Source organism: Sardina pilchardus, chromosome 17 (genome assembly GCF_963854185.1).
Source record: "Sardina pilchardus chromosome 17, fSarPil1.1, whole genome shotgun sequence".
Classification (NCBI taxonomy): Eukaryota; Metazoa; Chordata; class Actinopteri; order Clupeiformes; family Clupeidae; genus Sardina; species Sardina pilchardus.
In genome coordinates, this window is record NC_085010.1 from 3,279,179 (window position 1) to 3,300,438 (window position 21,260).

Genomic DNA, 21,260 nt, shown 5'->3' on the forward strand with positions numbered 1-21,260 from the left:
CCCCGCCCCACATCTCTGCCTATCTCCATTAGTGAGTGTCTCTGCCGAGGGCTGTGCCAAGTCTGCTTCTATTCTTTAGCGCTGGTGCTGATGAGAGTGTGGAGCAGAATGCACAGGCACCTCTCATCTCTCCGCGGCGTGGGAGAGACGACTTCATCTCACGGCCAGCATCTTCACTCCTTTCCCTGGATCTCCCGGGAGCCCGGTCACCGCAGGTGGGATTCTCCTTCCACAGCTCCGACGTGACAGGTGGTCCTTTTTCCAGCAGAGCCAGACACGGCAGGAGAGTGCCATCAAAGAATGGAGCCCGAGAGCTCCTGGAAGCGGAACGCTGTCGGGAAAGCTGAATGTTTTGTTCCGGGAATGAGACGAGGGCGCAGTCAATGAGGAATCAAGCTGTCGATTGGGCAGAGCTGCCCGTCTTACAACTCTGTCTAGAGTTGAACAAATTCACCACGGGTTTGAGGAAAAGTGGGCTCAAAATGGAGCTAGGCACACAAACTGTGGAGCTGTGGGAAGGATCATAGAACAGACATGGCGCTATAAGGTGTGGTGATGTATCTGCGAGAAGAGAGGATATTTGTGGAGTCACACAAGTGAGTTGGTGTGTTTGAAGAACTAAGAAACTTTCTCTCTTTTCCTTTATTTTACACCGTGAATGATAAACTACTGCGAAGGACATTCCTTGGTCACTGTCACCAGCCTGAGTGTTGATGGTGAAGCAGCACCTCAGACAGCAGCACAGCTGAGTGTAAATGTGGCTGAAGGTTCCGTCACTCTCTGACGGCAAAAGGCTTCTGGCACTCTGATGCAGTCTGATCCCTCAACTGTTTCCCGTTTACTTGAGCACCATCTAGTGGCAGTAGCAGGTCACTTCCATGGACTGCCCAGCACAAGCAGCAGGGCTCTCAACACAAGGCTCTGGAGCGTTCAACATTATGAACCTTTTCATTGCAGTGACCTCAACCGGGCAATTGAGGGGAAGTGGAGCATGATGGCAGATGCACTCTAAAGAGAAAAGGTGGAGCGGAGCCACCACCATGATCTCCACCCTGAGGAGCTCCAGCGCTCAGTCTCTATAGGAGTCTGCATTCAGCACAGCCACACATGAGGAGAAGCTCTGGCTTAACATTAGCACTCAGAGCAGTGAGTAGACGCGTGAGATGGAGGAGCTGAATAATACATGTGCACGCCCAGTTGTGTGTGTGTGTGTGTGTGTGTGTGTGTGTGTGTGTGTGTATGTGTGCTGCTCTTTAACACTTCTCCGTCTGCCTATTATTCATGCTGCATCCTGGAGCTGGCCATGATGAACAGATGTAGGCTACAAAGAGAGCACATTCTCACACTCTGGCTCGCTCACACACTCGCTCACACACACACACACACACACACACACACACACACACACACACACACACACACAGAGACACACACACACACACACACACACACACACACAGAGAGAGAGAGAGAGAGACAGACGCACACAGGGTTGATGATACCCTCGCCAAAACATTTTTCTCCTTGCACACAGCAGCGCTAACTGGGGAATATTGACTTTTCTTTGTTATTAAAAATGGGCTGGCTGATAGCTGAGCGCTAATTAAAAATGATCCATTGCTTTGGAGAAATGATGTTCCTTTGGAGACGGTGCCGGGTGCTAACAGCCCACCGTATCAGATTTAATTTCTCGTTGCTCATTGTGGGGGGGTTGGGGAAAGGGGCACTATCTTGGCGTATCTCCACCCCCCCCCCCCCACACACACACACACACACACACCCCTCCCTGCGCTGAAGCTCTTTATCTTCACACAGAGCATCGGCCCCCTTATCTGCTCCAGCTCCTCTGATTTCATTTGCCTTCATGTGGAGAAATCAGCTCACAGCCTGCGGCGCTCAACAGCCCACCTTATCCTACCTAATGCTACACACACACGCACGCACGCACACACACACATGCACATACACACACATACACACGCACACATACACACACACATACACATGCACATACACACGCACACACACACACTTATTACACACACACACACACACACACACACACACAGACAGTACACACAAGCACACTTATTCCACACACACATACACACACACACACACACACACACTTATTCCACACACACACACACACACACACTTATTCCTATGGCCATTATCTCAGCACCATTAATTGCATGATTCATTGCGTGTTTAAAAAGATAAAAAATATAATCAAAATGGTCTGTCTCTTCACCTCTTTGTCAGTAATCTCTAAATCACATTGAGCCTCTCGCTCTCGTGTGTGTCTCTTTCTCTCTCTTGGCCCTCTGTAGGGCTGACACCACTGTGTGTGCACACTAGTGTGGAGGGGTTCTGCAACACTTAAGATAAAACTCAACCTTGACACCTCGCAAGCAACAACCCTATGAAAGCCTGGACTAAAACACACACACATACACACACACACACACACACACACACACACACACACACACACACACACACACACACACACACACACACACACACACACACACACACACACAAACACACACAAACACACACACACACACACACACACACACACACACACGGTCTAGTGGATTCATAGTGTTCACACTAAAGAACAACTTGAGGATCGTTCACTGGCCTCACTCCCTGAGTTTCTATACACGCAGGAGGAGCAACAGAAGCTGTGACCTCGGGCTGGAGACAGAAGTAAGCACATGTGCCTTAAAGAGGACTCTTCACTGGAGTGCATACTGAGTGTTATTGCTTGGGGGAAGTGTTAGTTTGCTGGCTCTCCACTTGTCAAAATATTTGGCATCTGGTTTTGAAATGGTGGTCTGTATGAATGTAAGTGTGTGTGTGTGTGTGCGTGCGTGTGTATGTGCGTGTGTGTGTGTGTGTGTGTGTGTGTGTGTGTGTGTGTGTGAACTGGCTCGGGGGTGTGACTGGTTCTCCAGAGAAGAGGCTGAGGCTCTTATCAAGGTCACCAGGCAGTGGAGTTGGTCTGCATTGGCAGCCAGTGTGTGCCAAACAACTGCAACAGATCCTCCTTTTTTTTCCACAAAATAAATACTCTCAAGGACTTTCTCCTCACCTGCTTCATTCCTTCCGTTCACTCCCCCCACCTGCTCCCTTCTTCCTACTCTCTTCCTCCTCCTCCTCCTCCTCTTCCTCAGGCGTGTTTTCTTTTGCTCAGCAGCTTTAAAGAGTGCTGACATTTGGCAGAAACTGCAAAATGGGCTCCAACTACTTTTTTTTCCTCTCACTTTACTTCCCCCAGTTTCCCTACACAGCAAACTACAAATGCGTGTGCACACACTCGTACGCAGACCAAAACAGACACACACACAAAAACTCACTCTCACACACAGGTGTAAGCATCTGTGCCTTGAAGGAATGACAGTAATCTATGCCATCCACTTGTTCAGGACACCCTGTGCTGTGTGATGAGTCCTGAGGCTCCCCCTAGTGGTGATTCTTTAGGAATAGACATACAGTAGCAGCGCATGCATAAAGCACGTCAAAATGGAGCTTGACTACTGCTACTAGAACATCAATTAGAACATCCACTAGAACTAGAACACCTATTCTGTTGGTCGACAGTCAAAGTTCACACCTGTCTGATTGTCATCCACACACTATCCAGTCTCCACCTATCCACCTAGCGTGTGGGTGACAGTCAGTCAGAACGTGTGCATTATAAATGTGCTTCCAATTCCATATGAGACTCATATACGCGCAGCATATAGAATGCCATCAGATCTGTCCCCCTGCGCGCGCATGTTCCTTTGTGCTGCTTAGCATGCGCTGGGAGAGAGAGGGGGCTGCCATGCCAGAGGAATGTTCCTGTGAGCAGATGGCACTGGATCACGAGAGCAGCAGGAGCACAGGAAGGGGAACAGTAGCACTTGGCCTGGCCTCAGAACAGCCACTCGCATGTTGACTTAATCATGCCATGTTGTTTACCGCTCCTGAACTAAGGAGGTGTGCTTGTCATGTGAGAGATGGTTCTGCATCATAGCAGCATGTTCTGGCTGGAGTGTGGTGTGGTGCGGTGTGGTGCGGTGCGTTGTGGTGTGGTGCGATGTGGTGTGTAGTTGTGTTGTGGTGCGGTGTGGTGTGGTGTGGTGTGGTGTGGTGTGGTGCGGTGTGGTGTGGTGTGGTGTGGTGTGGTGTGGTGCGGTGCGGTGCGGTGCGGTGCGGTGCGGTGCGGTGCGGTGCGGTGCGGTGCGGTGTGGTGTGGTGTGGTGCGGTGTGTTGTGTTGTGTAGTGCGGTGCGGTGCGGTGTGGTGTGAGCCCTCGGGGGCGGTGTGTGGGAGGCTGGAGGAGGAAGCTGAGAGGGGAACAGAGGAAGACTCACGGTCGTTGCAGAGCGGCCCTCCGAATGACGTCATGGTGCAGTCGCAGCTGAAGCCCTCCCACAGCTGAAGACACACGCCCTGGTTGGAGCACGAGTCCTCCTGGCAGGTGGTGCTGGGGCCTGTGGCCGGGAGAGGGAGGACAGAGAGACACACAGTGAGTTCACCATGATGGAGCTCCAGCAGACTCCCCTCTCCTGAGCTAACGGCTGGAGAGGAGAGGAAGTTCACATGGCCTTCAACGCTGAGACATCTCCCTCTGGAGCAAACCCCCAAACCACTCCCACATGAGAGGCAAACATGTTTTACATCTTCTCTGGCTCTTACACGCAACTATCTCCCTCTCCAAGTACATTTAGCTTCAACCAACGCTATGCAAAGAAGCACAAGTATTCCACCAGACACCAACTAAAACACAACTTATAAATACAAACTAATGTGGTCATAATGTGTAACTCTCTGTAAATAATGCACATCACATTCTTCCTCTGTTGACTCCCTGTGGAAACGCCAAAGTGACAAAAGGAGCTGGCAGCCTCTTGACAGCCTTTATTCGGCGCTTACTAAATAATTTGTTTTATTTTGTTCCACTCTCCGTCTCCTGGTCACCCATTCACTCCACAGCAGATGTGAAGCACTTCAGGTGGAAAACTCCAAATGCAAAGGCAATAAAGCAGCGGACTAAACTAGCGGGCGCGCGGCCAACAGCTAACAGCCTTGCCTTGCACACATTAATAACAACAGCGCTGGCTTTAATAAAAGTTTGCTGGTCTGCTAAAGGATGTATCTCGATATCTGTAATGACATCATGCTGGAATAATAATAAAAAAAAGCTCTTCCATTTTCTCAGCGCTTTTCAGCGACGACAAGACTCAAATCTCTCTATCTCTCCTTGCGTTGCGCATGTGCCGTGTGAATGAATGCAAGGACTAGTTGTATTAGCACATTTGCGCTCAGCACTCTGCAGGCTGCTTCTGCTTATCTCTATTCATCAGAGTCCTACCTCTTGTGTTACATGCACAGTGCACTTATTCATCGGCCAGATGCTTTATCCACACAGATAAAGGGAGGCTCCAGTAAGGCTCCAGTAAGAGAGAATGCATTCAGTTTATTCTCTGAGCACAATCCACTTACTTTTCTGAGCAGATGCTCTATCCAAAGCAACCACAACACATTGACGACATATATTCGATGCGTTCACACTCCACATTTAGTGAGTCGATGCTTTAAATCAAATAAATGTGACCATACAGAGAAGGCACACACTCAACTCCCTGTGCTTTCATTATGTAACACAATGCGCGATACACTGCAGTATGTGTATGGTTGAGCATGGTGCGTTACATGAGGGATCCCACATGGCCGCATGCTGTGAGTGCAGCTAGGCATGTGCAGTGTCAGAGTGGCACAGGGTCACATGTTTGGTGCTTAACACAGTTGTAGCCAATTTCAGGCCGCCGAGAAAAATGTCACATTCGGTGTGTGTGTGTGTGAAAACTCTGACCTTTTGAACACACTATACGTACACAGTGGAGGCAAGCGACAAATGCATCCAAGTGCAGGAACACAATGTTGCACTTCATGTTACAATCTCAGACCCCTGGATAGGCAACGAGGTGGAAAAAAACACCTGCAGACTAAATGCTACAACCATACAGGATAGTACTGAGGAATAACATTTAGTTGCCTAAAAATGGGTAAATGAAACAAAGTAAGCCTACAATATGGTAAAAACACAATGGATTTTCTCACGGTCCCCAAAGAAGCTCAAAATGATTGTGTATAATCCCTTTTTACAGGGACATTAGTGGTTTTGCTGGGCATATTACAAAAATAAAGGCATCTCAGTTATTATTCCCTTATGGCATACTAGCCTAATATAGTCATACAAGGGAAATGCTCTATGTTAGCTACATCATTTAAAAGCCTACTTATTTGCCTGCAAATACCTACTTGTTTGCCTGAACAGCATATTTAGCCAGTGCTATAAGAGTTACTGTATCTCGAGCTGTATCTTACCAGACGCTGAGCTTTACTCAAAATTATTATCTGATGCTAAACATCTAATGCTCATGTACTGTAATATAGTAACATTTTAGATTTTTGAGAATTCCTTCAAAATAGTGTGCAGTGGCTCTGATCTGAACACCTGCACACAGTCAAACCTGGAATCCATTTGGATGTCCATGTACCGGCAAAAACGTTGTCGACGAGATGTTGGGTTTCTAGAAGGGAAACAGGATCTTGAGACATGCAGAGGGAGGGGGGTTGGGGGGGGGGGGCTGAGGGCCTATTTGCAGGGAGAGGACACACGGTGGGGGCTGGAGCACACACTCATGCCTCTAACACCACGCACGGTCACCACAGGACAAGCGCTACAGAGAGGGCAGCCGCCATCATGTGTGAAGAGAACACAGAGAGGAGGCCTCAAACACGGGACAACGGGAACCACCGCACACTAGCTCTACTGCACCAGCAAGATGGCAGATACAAGAGGGGGGCTTGTATTTGCCAGGGCAGAATTTCACATAACTGGCAGCTGAGCAAGAAGGTGATCTAGGACACTGAGCTGTTCACACCAGAGGAAGAGGGGGGAAGAGGTGTCACTTGGGTTCAAACAGAGACGTTCATCTATCTACCTTGCAAGTCAGCTTTCATCAATGCAACTTTTGTCAGCCAAAAAAAAAACAGAAAGGCAACAGCAACATAAAAGAGATGTTAGTAAATCACCGGAATGTCTGCGCTAACAGCAAACGAAAGAGATGAAGAAGACAGGTGGAAAAGAGCAGAACGCTGTAGTTTAAGGAGAAGTATAAATTGAGAGAGAAGGGGGGAGAGGGAGCAGTCTGGTCTCCTCTGTTCTGTTCTTAGTTTGGAGAGGGTTGAGAAGGCATTAATTCAGAGTTTAACATATTCCTGCCGCATTACCGCTCGCAAGAGAGATGGCCTGTCAGTCTCAGTTATGTACTTCACGGCTGAGGCTCTCAGATCAAACAGAGCAGAGCCCACCTGACAGTAATCAATCGAGGCGTCCACTGACCATACCTGGCAAATCAAAGAGAGTCAGTCAAGCATGGCTTTGCTCATCTGCAACTGCAACCTGCAGAGCTGCAGCTACAAAGCGGCAGTAAGGGTCCGTTGACTGCCCTTGGTTTGGTGACAAAGAAAAACAAATGGCAGGTCTAGAGGATCTCATCCCTTTTGATTAATTTAGGAGCTGGAGACAAAACAGAGGAGAAAGACAAAAAGAAGAGTGGGGGGAGTGTGTGTGAGGAGAAGAGGAGGAGGCGCACGAGAAAGAAAAGTTAGAAGGAGAAAACCTGCGAGATAGCCAAAGCAAAGAGGCAGAAGCAGAAGGACTGGGGTGAAATAGAAGTCATCGCATCTAACAACTCGCTCCTGAGCGGCCCTCTCACCTTGAAGGGTTTGCTCACCTTCACAGCCTCGCTCCACCTGGCCCATGGTGGCCAGGGCGTCGGCCAGAAGGTCCGGCAACCGGCCGTTGAGGTCCACAGACGCCAGGCAGCCCTGGAAGCCCTCTTTGGAGTGCACCAGCTTGGGCAGGTCCTTGTACATGTCCTTGGCTATGCCTCCAATGTACAGGTCACCTTGGATCAGAAGGAAGAGAGGAGAGGTCAGTAGTGGTCAATGGCACATACGGTATCATAATACTGCTGGGTTAGGTGCTTGTAAGATGCTGACATAGAGCCGATTTGAACAAGCATAGGCGCTCCTCAGCTGTAAAGACTAGATTACTGATGCTCCATCCTACCTTTCAGATCCAGGTTCTTGGCGCCGGTGGTGGTCTGAGTGGTGATCTTGGTGTCGATCTTGACAGTGTGGAGGTTGTTCTTGTCTCGTGAGATGATGACATTGTGCCAGTGGTTGTCATTGAGGGGAGTGTTGGAGTTGCCCTTGATCAAGTGAGCTCCATTACCCAAGTCAGACACATAGTGCAGGTACCTAAAGCCAAGAGACGACAAGGCAGCGTTTACAATAAGGCTCCCAAACCTAATCAAGAACCAAAACTATCAACACCTTAATTCACCACTATCACTCTGCATTATGGCCAACAAGAGGACATTGGTAGCAGCTGAAAACACAGATTCAATATTCATGACCACACTTGATGCCCACTGACAATAACAAATAAATGACTAATTAGTTATGCTATTAACAGAGCTGAAACACATACAATAGTCTCTCTGATGGCCAGCAACACATTACATTACATTTACATTACGCTGCATTTTTGTCAGTTGTGTCACGATTTTTAATGAATGAGAGGATCTGTGCTATGGCTAATGAAGCATAATGCATTGCACTGTGCGTTAGGATTCATTTGAGGTCACTGTGTCTTCCTCTTCTAAGGGGATTCTAAGGTGTCCACTTGCTCCTCACCCTTTGACCAGCTCCACCACAATGAAGTCGTTGCCATCGCCGCGGTTGAAGAGGATGAGGCCGTCGGGGGAGGTGGTCTTGAACTGGAAGAACAGGTGCATGAAGTAGTAGGCCTGCAGCGTGGGCAGTGTCACGTAGCTGGAGCGCGACTTGAAGGTGACCGGGTCGGCCACGATGTTCCTGTAGCCGATCATGGCGTTGAGCTCGCAGTAGTCGATGTCGCCGTTCTTGCACAGGTCGATGTAGGGCATGCCGTTGAAGGTGAGGCCCTGCAGGTGCCCGATGAAGTTGGAGGGCACGGCGGGCATATGCCTCTTCTCGGTCAGGATGCCCGTCTCGATGTTGTGGAACTCGAGCTGCGTGTGGTCACCTGTCATGGGACCTGAGGGAGTGGGCGGCCACAGAGGACAAAGCAGACGCGGTCAATATCGCCGAGCGCCAGAGCTCCAGAGCTGCGCCTGCAACCTACGCCTACGGAGGGAGGCGACGCAGTGCTCTCTCAGAGCAGGTACGGCGGAAACACACACACACACACACACACACACACACGTCTCATTAGAACAGTGCTGCTCATCAACACGTTTCACACCTCTCTGCTACATACTGTGCAACTCATCTGTTTCCAGCTAGCTCTACAGAAACCGTGAAGAATGTGGAGAATAATTAAGTCTCACATGCGATGTTTCAACATGATTATAATACCATTAGACATCTGGACACAACTCCAAGACAACTGCTGTGCTACTTACACATCCAGCTTAGTTCATTATTCTCAGACATCTCCATGATCAAAGTGCTGTTAGGCAGAATTAGATCTGAGGTGTGTTGTGTGTGTTTCTCCCAGGAGACTAACTGTGTGGCAGTGCCAAGCGGCGCAGTTGCCAGGCTGCGAGGGCAGCAGGGTAGTGCAGGGGCCAGTGAGGGGATCTCCTCGTCCTTACCCTCCGAGGGCTGCTGGTCGTCCACGGACAGCTTCAGGCTCTTCCCTCTGCGCGCCACACGCACCGTGTGCCACTCGTTATCATTCAGGTTCTGACCCGCAAACACGGTCTCTGGACCTTTACCTACAAAATGTCCCAAGTTAAGCACAGCCTATACAGAAAAGCAACTGCGAGAAAGACAGAAAGACAGAGAAAGAGAGAAAGATAGAAAGATACTGTAGATAGAGAGAGATAGAGATAGATAGGTAGATAGATAGATAAATAGATAGATAGATAGATAGATAGATAGATAGATAGATAGATAGATAGATAGATATATAGATAGATAGATAGTCTGTGCAAAATGAAGAAGTCAGGAAGAGAGAGTGTGACAAGAATAAAGGATGTAAGGCAATACATGATCTAAAGGATAGAGATTAAAAGAATGCAGGGGACTAACAGAATAGAAATAGAAGAGTCAAAGACAGAAAGTGAAAATCATATGAGATCAAACAAAACATCTAAACAGACACCACACAGGCTTCATACACACACTCTCAGAACACTCTCACTCTAGCTGTTCCTGATGCCTTTCCACAGGTCAGTGCACACACATTCACAAACTCAATGGTTCCAAGTATTGATTTACAATGCTAATTTAGTTGTCCTACTCCATACTGAAAAAGAAAACAAAAGACTGATAACTGATTCTGATAACTCAGGAAACCGGTAACATTCATGAGGCTGACTCAAAAACAGATTGTGAAGTGCTCCATCATGCCCACCAGATGGCGACAGACTGCCAGTATTGTTGTCTGTGACTGCATCCATAGCGGCATTCCAGAATACTGCAGATTCATATCACGTCTCCTTCAAACCCCAAGTGTTTTAGGAAGCATATTCAAAAACCCACCGACTGTAAATTCCATTCCAGAAAGCAATTTCTCGCTTGTGGGACCACCAACTTATCCCCTGCCCATGTGCAGTTAGGCCTTGTAGTGGTGCAGCTCCAGTAAGGGGCGAAAGCTTTGGCTCGCCATTTCAAATTCAGACACAGAGACCGAGACAGGGAGAAAGAGAAAGGGAGAGGAAAGCGTTTGGTAAAAGAAATCAAATGGAAAACAAAAAACCTAGAGAGAGAGAAGGAGAGCCGACAGAAGAGATATGGCAGACTGCCACGGCGCACGCTGCTTGGTTTCTGCCACCCATCTCTCCGGTGGACATTAAGAGGGCAGGGTGTCATTGTCAGAGAAGGCGTGTGGCAGCCTCTCACTCGATAACAGGTAAAAAAGAGGTGCCATTAAAGAAGTGCCAGGATCACTATTGATTTCCCATCCGTCCTCACTCTCAATTACCCCGAGTCCACACACGCACATACACACACACACACACACACACGCACACAAACACACACACACACACACACACACACACACACGGTGGACATGAGGAGCATGCCGACACCCTCACACCCACAGCTCCACCCGCTGGACAGTATGGGAAATACATTTATGTATTTCTGCCATCTTCACACTACGTCTGGTGGAAACTTGTGGCAAAGGGTGTGGGGAGGAGTAATCAAACATGTCAGCTGTCTGACTGAAGCAGACCATGGAGGAATGCCATTTGATTTCTGTGTGGCGCTGAACCTGGGTGAGAGGACGCTTCTGTTACTATCCCTGCAGTCGCCATCGCTGTACTATGGCCCACCAGCAGAGGGCAGCAGGAGGAGGGTGAGGACCCCTGCCTGTGCAGTAGGCATGTTTTATGTGTGTATGGAGGCTAGGCTTGGCGCTGGTCCAGAGTGTTCAAACCGTAGCGGAGAGGACGCCACTGGGTAAGATGGCTGGCATGGCTTAACTGAAGCCTCCTTGCTGGGTGGATCAGTGGGGACCCCTGACTGAAGATAATAACCAAAGATGAAGGCTGGCGAGCCAGCCAGGACGTAATGAATCATCCTCATTTCAAAGGAGGCCCAATGGAGCAGGACACAAGCAGCCATCTTGTGTCCTTGGTGGGCTACGGTGTCAGGCAGTCTGATCTCCACAACACCATCTGTTCATTAGTTACAAAGGAGTGTACATTTCAGGCAGGCGCGTCTGAAATCAATTAGCGGAGCTGGATCCAGGTACTGCCTAACATCGCAGGCAAAAAGGAGAGGCATTAACAAAAAGAGGCGTACGAGAGATGAAGAGTGGTATTTTCAACCTGAGCGAAGCAAGCCAAATCTATACCAGCATGAGCTCTGGCTGCCTTCGCTAGCAGCTATATCTAATTCATATGGCTCGCTAATCCTCCCCGTTGTTGTTGAAATGTCACGTTTGGAGAGCAGGGAGAGGCAGCGATTCCCTCGAATGTGCGCATCGCGCGGTGTAGAAGGCCCAAGCGTCTCCATACGCGCGGGGACGGAGCAGACAGCGGCGGCTCAGAGCACAGAGTGACCCTGCCAGGTTTCTAAATATATCCCTTTCACCCGCACTGTCACTCACAGGAGATTAACGAGCGCTGAGTTGATGTGACACCCCTCTCACACTGACACACACAGCCACCCGGCTGGAGATCGGCCACCTAATTGGTCTCCATGTCAGCACAATATCTCGTACACACACACACACACATACACACACACATACCGTATACACAGTGAACACATGGTAACGTATCCTCATTGACACAGACACACACAAGTGCAAACATAGTAAGTCGTGGCACTGGGCACACACACACAGAGTGATGTAACAGCATACTCACACAAACAGACACACACACACACACACACACACGCATGCACACACACACACGCACACAGATGCACACTCACGGATTTGGCCGCAGAAAGGCAGGATGGCATAGGAAGCAGACAATAGCAGGCTGCTAAAACATGCAGTGCCACTGCCTCCTCCTGCCTCCCGGGGCCTGAATAAAACATCGGCTGCCGGAGTCTGCCGTTTCCTGCCCTCCCTGACATCACGCAGCAAAATGGAGGCTTCTCCTTGAACAGCCGACTCTCCTCCCTTCAAATCCAGCATATCAAACCGATTCCCCAACATCGCATTGTAAAGCCTGTGTGCCTTTCAAAGACCTACTCCCACAGGTTCACATAGCAAAACAAGAAGCGCTCCCCATCGCAAAGATGGAGAAGTGCTGGACCACTAGTGGTAAAAAGGCAAAGATGTGATTTGTTGCCATGCATTGAAAGAACGCTGCAATAACAGTTTTTATCCTGCGGGCCAAATAAATTAATACCAAACACTGGTGCCTGTAAACAAATGCGAGGCGTTTAAACCAACACGGGGCTTGTAAGTAAACAAGAAACAGACATCAGAGTCTGCTGTTCTGGAGAGCGATGCTAAAAGGTAATCTCCCACCAGCGGGCAAGGGACACGGGAGGATGAACTACTCTCTCCCTCCCTCTCTCTGTCTCCCTCTCCCTCTCTCTCTCTCTCTCTCTGTCTCTCTCTCTCTCTCTCTCTCTCTCTCTCTCTCTCTCTCATATGTTTATTGCATGAGCATGCTGCTTTTCCCAGCACAGGTGAGAGGGTGTTCAGTCGCTGAAGCTGGTGATGGAAATTCTGCCTTTTGTGTGTTGCTCTCTCTGTTGCGCCTGTGTACTGTGCGCATTTCCTGGGGCCTGTGATTCAGTGGGCTGACTCCTGAGCCTCCGTCTCGGGCGCGGCTGTGATGGAGCGGGCGAGACGCTAATGATCTCCCAGGGTTCCGCGCTGCACGGGTGGGCCTGAGACTGCGGGGGAGATGCCGGGGAGGCCTGACAGCCCGGTGCTCTCCGTCGGCAGGGCCAGCGCGCCACAGATGCAGCAGAGAGGCACAGCACCGCAGGGGGCCCCACCATCCCAGCACCCGACCCAAAAGTGCTGGCCTAACCTCATTCGTAAAGCTCTCTCTCTCTCTTTCTCTACCTCCTACTCTCTCTTTCATTTCTCTGCCTCTCTCTCTCTCTCTCTCTTACTCTTTTCCTCCCGCTTACTCATTTTTCACATTCAAATTCTTTTTTCAAATTCAAATAACCTCTATGGGCACAAGTGTTTTTGTGTTGTTATTTTTTCATTCTGCCTCCACTCGATTTTTTTCCCCCCATTTGATTTCAATCGGCTTTCTTGGCATGCTTTTCTATCTAGTGTATATGGGATAGAAAAAAAAGGGGATGGCCCAGTTTCAGAGGAAAAAAAAACGTCTTCGGTGTTGGAAACACATGAAGAAGGCACATAGAGCCTCTTTAACGGGGAACATCAAAATGCCAGGGAGCTTTGTGGGCGCTGCGGAGCACAGAGTGCTCTTTCATCCTCAGCTGCATGCCCGGCACCCAGCCCCTGGGCAGTGAGGAGACAGGGGCGCGGGCACCTCTCGGCAGGGGAACACAGCTGCCCTTTCTGCCCGTGCTGAGGCCCTGTTTGGGCGCGGGGCCACCAGCGCAGGGACCCCCGGGGGCCAGTAGGGGGCGCATGCTCTCCGCTCCATCTGCTCCGGCCCACGGAGGGACACAAGGGGCTGAGCAGGGGAGGGGACCGGGCTCTCTCAGAACCAGCTTAGACAGCGTGACACTGTGTGTGTCTCTGTGTGTGTATGTGTGTGTGTGTATGTGTGTGTGTGTGCATTCGTGCTCAGAATCTCAATGATGGTGTTTGGCGAAACGCGCACACCCAACCATGACACACGTACTGCACATATGCAGGGGTGAGAGACACACATGAGAGCGCTCCACTGTGTGTGTTTGAGGGGTGTGTGTGTGTGGGGTGATTCTGATCATAGAGCCCCCCCCCCCCCAGCACTGCATCCCTGCTCCGTCCTCCTGCACTATTTGCATTACAAATGAAACGGCAGCAGCAGCGCTGCATATGGATGAGTCCGGCGCTGGTAAATGGCACCGCTGCTGCATATTTATAGGCAGCGCTTGTTTGAGCCAAATGAGCTGCTTTCCGAATTCACATGAATCTCACGATTCCGGGGGACGGATGTTCTCCTACGCCTGGAAGTGTCTTCCACTTGTCACTCGTGCAATTTGTCACCAGAGACACTGCACTGTTATTAAACCATCAAGCTCGAGTTTGCACTGCAGAGTGTGTGTATGCAGCAGTGAGGGTGCATGTGTGTGTGTCTGTGTGCCTCTGTGTGTGGGTGTGGGCTGGGGTAAGTGAGTGTGTGTGTGTGTGTGTGTGTGTGTGTGTGTGTGTATGTGAATCAGAAAGAAAAACAGAGCATTTCATCTGTGTGTGTGTCCTAGCGTTGTAAATAAGGTATAATATGGCGTCCCGTGTTTACAAGTGAGAGTAAATGTCCTCTCCTGCTCTCTCTCTCCTGCTCTCTCTCCTGCTCTGCTCGCATGTGTGGCTGGATGATTAAGTCCAGAGTGTGGTGTGCCAGCATCTGACCACATATGAGTGGGCCCGCTGCCGGTGCAACCTTTGAGGCCGAGCCCCTGCAGGAGAGGCCGGCCGGCGGGAGAGCCCTGGGGGAGAGCTCAGCTGTGCTGCCATTCTGGGCATTCTCGTCAGGTTCCACATGGATCACTGCATGATTGTCAAATTAGCCCACACACTGAGTCAACACGCGGTCACCCACATACAAAACACCACCACAGAAAAAACATATATATATACAAATCACATTCTCACACTCACATATGTTTTTTGCTTTTTTTTGCTTTTAAAAACTTTTTTGCACTCCAAGTGTTTGTACATTATTTAGCTGATTTTCCTCTAAAGGTAAATGGCTAGGCTCAACTGAAGTGGACGCCTGCTGGGGAAAGGAGACCACTTGTAGTTTTGTTGTAATGATGCCGGTGCTGCAATACAGCTGGACACCTCCACACACCATATGCTTGGACTCTCCACTGGCCACACAATAACAGACTCCCAGAGACGACAGCAATATGAGGGATAGCAAAAGAGAAGAAATAAATAGCATATTGTGGGGTGTGCAGGACTATGCAATGTCTGGCTCTAGCTTACCCTATTTTCATGCCCTCCCTGTGCTGTTACGCTCTCACACACTTCCAATCTCACAACATCCTCTCTTCTCTCTTTCCTCTCTCTCTCTCTCTTTCTCTCTCTCTATCTCTCTTTCTCTCTGTGAACCTGTGCACTCCCCTCCAGCAAGAGGTTAGTGACAAAAAATAGAACCACAGACTTCGATTCTCTTCTATCCCTTAAAAAGAACACACGTGCACACACACACACACACACACACACACACACACACACACACCTCAATCCCTTTCCCTGCTGTGGGAATGGCAGAACAAAGAGGCCGGCTGTGGAAGCGAGAGGGGATTATCTCACAGGGACTGATGTGCGGGGAGGTTATTGGAGAGACGGAGAGGCTGAGGGACGATCTGCCAGCGAGCGGCTTAATCGCCACACTTCATATCCCAGGCAGCCTCCTCCCTCTCTCTCCCTCTCTCACTCTCTCTCACTCCCTCTCTCTCTCTCTCCCTCTCACTCACTCACTCACTCATACACACACACACACGCACACACGCGCACGCAAGCACGCACACACACACACACACACACTGTTTCTCTTGCACTGTTTCAAAATGGCTGCCACGGTAGCCGGTGAGCGTGCAGCCCCGAGGCAAACACGCAGTCAGGCAAGCGCACCTGTCTGACATCGCATGAGCCATCACACCTCCCCGCTGACCACGCGCTTCCTTTTAAAAGACCAGTCAATACGCACACACACACACACACACACACACACACACACACACACACACACACACACATACAGTAGAGTTCACACACAAACGTGTACACACACCCACTCACATTCAAAGGTTCATATCAACCAAAAACAGAGAGGGGGAGTAAAGGGCAAAATAGACAAAGAAGAAAAAAGGGAAAAGAGAAAGAATGGGAGAGAGAGAGAGAGAGAGAGAGAGAGAGAGAGAGAGAGAGAGAGAGAGAGATTGAGACAGCGGAGAATATTAACTTACTGGTGGTACAGTTTATCCTCTCACAGTCTAGATGGGGAAGAACAGACAAGGTGTAAATTCAACCTTCAAGGTAACGCTGCAGTCATCCATCAGAACACAGTGTCACTGGGGACAAACATGCTGGCAGGGTGTGGATCAACCCAATCTGCTCTCGCTCTCCGTCACTGACAAAACCCCTCACAAAGCACTTCCTCCGCCACCAGCTCGCGCTCAAAATGGCCCACTTCTATTATCGATGAATATTCATGTTTGCCAATCTGATCTAGCGGTGCGAATTGTTGGTTAAATATAGAAAGTCATGGAATCACACTCATAACTATCCTACACCAGCGTGATATTCAAAGACACTAGGTGTTAATTGGGAAACAAGAGGAGTGGCGAAGAGAGTGGGGAGGCGGTGATTAATTGAGTGAGAAGAATAGGCCTGAGGACCTGTGCCTTGAGAGGGGGGTTGTTGTGAACCGAGGAGACGTCACCTTTGGCTAATCTGTTGCAGCCCTGTGCCACTCTAAAAGTCAAACAGACAATATCCAAATGGATGGAGAGTAGCGATCTCAGCTACGTAGCGTTTTGTGTGCTGCTGTTACCGAGAGGCACGTGAGGAACAGATCGCCTGAGTGTCGTCCACTGAGCAGACTTGTCCCCTGAGAGAGGAGCTGGACTGGACTTGTGTCGTCTCTTTCTGCCCCAGACGCCTGGGCTCTGAGAGCGTATCGGCTTCCTCCTCCACCTCCGCCGAGCCCTTCGCTGACCGCTGGCGCGGCAACGCGGCCGACTCCCACCGCACGGCCACGGCCATGACCGCGTGGGAACGAGAGACCTCCAGCCGAGGCTCTGGCGGTGTTTTTCTCACAGCATCTTGCGCGCTAACAGCCAAACAGCCAAACAGCGCTACTTATTTGCTACTTGTGAGTTTTTGCGCTGACGGCTGTTCGCTGACTCTCGTCCCTATTGGGTTAACCTCTCCGTGCCAGGCCATTACATCAGCACTACTGCTTCCTGTCAGTTCCCCCCATGACTCAGCTCATGTTACAGCTGACACATGCTAAACATTAGCACATAGCGAACTTAAAAGCCCGACCTTTTCAGGCATACACAAACACGCTAACTCGTTAGTGCTAAGTAGACAAGAAATGTAGCGCAAATTGAATTAAATTGAATTCAAGTCTCTAATTGCTACTTCAGAGGGGAAGTGAAATGTAGCATGTTGCTTTCTTTTGTTCTTTGCGTGATGTAATGAAATGCGGTGAGAAAACTCTGGAGGGAGCTCCTAGTTTCCAGCTCTTGGTCTCTCTCTCTCTCAGGGGCCAACAGCCCCGTCGCGTGTTGTCAACCACAGCAGAAACTCATCGCCAACAGCCAGAGAGCCACGCAGGTGCACGCCCACACCGGCTATGCAGCACTAGTCTGGAAATGTGTGTGTGTGTGTGTGTGTGTGTGTGTGTGTGTGTGTGTGTGTGGTGGGGACTGCGAATGATTGGAGATGGGGAAAAGTGAGGGGGAGGGCATGAAAACAGAAAAGGAGGGGGAAAGAAGAGAGAGAGAGGGAGAGGGAGAGATGGAAAGAGTGAGAGAGAAAATGAAAGATGGGGTGAGCCAGAGGGAATAGAGGAGGAGAGTTTGTATGGGATTTTTGGAAAGGTCTCCTAAGAAATTGAGGTCACCACACAGAGACGTGAGAAGGGGCCAAAGGAGAGGCGGGTAAGGCAGCCTGGTGGCACATGCCAGGCGGGGGAACGGCACAACGCGGTGCCCCCCTCCGTCTGGAAGCCGCGTCATCTGCCATGCCACGCGAGCGAGCGGGAGAGAGCGAGAGAGCACACGGAGATGTGCACTCGCTATATGAGGTGCATGACAATCTGTTAATGTAGGCAGGCAGAGACAGGCACAGGCTGCTCGCTCTAAAATGGAGGTAGGAATCCCTCCAGGGGCAAGTACAGAGAGAGAGAGAGAGGAGAGAGAAAGAGAGAGAGAGAGAGAGAGAGAGAGAGAGAGAGAGAGAGAGAGAGAGAGAGAGAGAGGAGAGAGAGAGATAGAAAGAGAGAGAGCGGAGAGAAGAGAAGAGGGGGAGGAAGGCAGAATGTGTGTGGGACTTAGGAGAGCTGCAATAAGCAGAGTGGGTGAGTATAGGCTGGGGAAAGTGCTGGGAGATGAATGGGAGGTTGGGGGGCTGGAGGCTGCATAACCCGGGGAGAGAGGGCACCTCGGCGGGCTCATCTGGGAGTGAGCGCAGTGGGGTGCAGGCTCTGGCCATTGAAGGACTCTACACTGTCCCATTTTGGGTGTGTGTGTGTGTGATTCTGTATGTGAGTTTCAGAGTGAGTTTCTTAAATATGTCAACATGTGTGGACTGCAAGTATTTGTCTATAAATAAAACACTTACAACAAATATGTGTGAGTGTAATATTAATAATTAAGGTTCTGTATAATCCTAATAATTGAATACATAGTTAAATGTAAATAATACATATCCATACATCTATTCATAATTCACCACCGTATTACCCTAATGGATATTCAGTGAGAGCGGTAATGGGACTTTAAAGCGTGTGCAAATGTAAAGACCAGTGTGCTGTGTGAGCAGTGCTAAGTGTGCTGTGGCGTGGCGTGTGGCCCGGAGGTGGCCCGTGCGCGGTACCTAGGTTGACGGTGAGGCGGACGCGGCCCCCGTCCAGCTCGAGGCGCAGCGTGTCGGCGGAGTTGCGCGAGGTGGTGGCCATGAGCAGGCCGTAGGCGCGCTGCGAGCGGAAGCGCAGCGACACGTCCTCCGCCTCCGTGTGCATCACCATCGGCAGCTGGATCTTCATGAACTTGCTGCCGTCATAGCTCAGGATGGTGGCGTCTGAGAGAGAGAGGAGAGAGGGAGGGAGGGAGGGAGGGACAGGAAGAGAGAGAGAGAGAGAGAGAGAGAGAAGAGGAAGGAGGGAAGGAATGAGAGAGGGGTTTTAATGCTAAGAGGATAGAATTTAAATACTAAAGGCACAAAGTACTGAGGTGCAGATAAAACTAAGGAAAGAAAGTTGTCGGCATGACAGAGAGACAGTGAGAGAGAGAGAGACAGAGAGAGAGACAGAGAGAGACAGACAGACAGAGAGAGGGAGAGAGAGAGAAACAGCAGTACTGGGAGGATAGGAAGAGCTTATCAGAAAACACGCTGTGGTGATGATGACGATGCTGTGCTGTTGGCAACTGAGGATTTCTAGTTAGAGCAGGTCACTCTTCCAGAACACTCCGTGCAGACTGACCGCAACGTCCATCCATTACCCCTCTCTTGTGCACCAACGCGTAAATGTCCCACTGGTCCCCCCGTACATGAGCGGCCATAAAAGACCCGCCATCATGTTTCATTCCCTCATCTGCATTCAAAGTTTTAATTCACAAATTCAATTTGGCGTGATTTATTCCGCTGGCCTGTCAGATGCCACACGGAGCACGGGGGCCATTTTACTGCCTCAGCATGTCTCCATTTCCCTAATCTGTTTATTCGTGTGGCAATCATTTTATTGGCCAATTCAATTTAGGGACAGGATCTTAAGCCCTGGGCCGTGCCACGCTGCGATAGCGCCAGTGTTCAAAGCGGGCGGCCATAATCTCCGTAGCCACCTCGCGCTAGCAGGGGAGCGGTGGGCACGGTGCGGGAATACTCAGCGCCCCCTCGACCTGCCCCCGGCGACACAGCTGCGCGCCACAAAAGAGCCCCGGCCACGTCTGACTGGCTTGAGTCTGATAAAACGAGAAAAGCGCTCACGGAGCGAGTTTAGCGATTTCGTTTTAATTGGCCAGGTTCGATAGAGCGATCTGGGAGCACCTATTTCACCCCCTATGCACTGGCCCTGGGGGGGGTGCCATTGATGCGGGCATGGCGCTGGGGTTGGTGCTGGGTGCTGGGCACAGGTCTCGGCTGGGCACAGAGCTGGCATCTGGCACTAGGGAGGGGGCGATGAAGATGTCTGTCTCTGGAGTGCAAACAGCTCCCATGACACGAGAGCCGCGGGCGAGCACCAATTAGACTGCTGTTTCCAACTCCCACGCCATCCCTCCCTCTCCCTCTCCCTCTCCTTCTCCCTCTCCCTCCATCCCTCCATCCCTCCAACTCTCTGTTTCTCTCTCTCTGTGTCTATCTCTCTCCACGTCTCTCTCCACCGTCCACCTTTTCTCAATCTCTACCTCCCTATACATATTCTCTCTCTATCTCCCTCTAAAGACCTCTTTTATGTCTCTCTATCTGTCTCTCTCTCTCTGTCTCTGTCCCTCTCCTCCACTCCTCCTGTGATTCTCTATTTCTCTTCCACCGCTCCTGTGATTCTCTCTCTCTCCTCCTCCTCTCCTGTGATTCTCTCTCTTTCCTCCTCTACTGTGATTCTCTCTCTCTCACTCTTTCTCTCTCTCCTCCTCTCCTGTGCTTCTCTCTCTCTCTCTCTCTCTCTCTCTCTCTCTCCTCCAGTGCTGGTGTGATTGCTGTGCTGCTTGTCGTCTGCAGCATGTCCTGTTTCCGCACGGACGCCAGTGAGCCCTCAGAGCGCGGGCTGCTGAAAAACAAGCAGCCAACAGAAACAAGCCTAGCCGCATGAATACTAATGAGCATGTGTGTGTGTGTGTGTGTGTGTGTGTGTGTGTGTG

General features: G+C 50.2%; 1 protein-coding gene across 1 annotated transcript in view; it reads right to left on the reverse strand.

Annotated features, from left to right (window-relative positions):
* The window catches only part of nrxn1a (neurexin 1a), a 133,568-nt gene that overhangs the window by 43,606 nt on the left and 68,702 nt on the right, over positions 1 to 21,260 (reverse strand). Inside the window, exons 10-16 of the mRNA XM_062517542.1 lie at positions 19,279 to 19,482; positions 16,641 to 16,667; positions 9,710 to 9,832; positions 8,769 to 9,150; positions 8,140 to 8,330; positions 7,802 to 7,975; positions 4,370 to 4,489 (exon numbers count right to left, since the gene is read on the reverse strand). Coding sequence (XP_062373526.1) covers positions 4,370 to 4,489; positions 7,802 to 7,975; positions 8,140 to 8,330; positions 8,769 to 9,150; positions 9,710 to 9,832; positions 16,641 to 16,667; positions 19,279 to 19,482 — 1,221 coding nt within the window. The remainder of the gene's footprint in view (positions 1 to 4,369; positions 4,490 to 7,801; positions 7,976 to 8,139; positions 8,331 to 8,768; positions 9,151 to 9,709; positions 9,833 to 16,640; positions 16,668 to 19,278; positions 19,483 to 21,260) is intronic.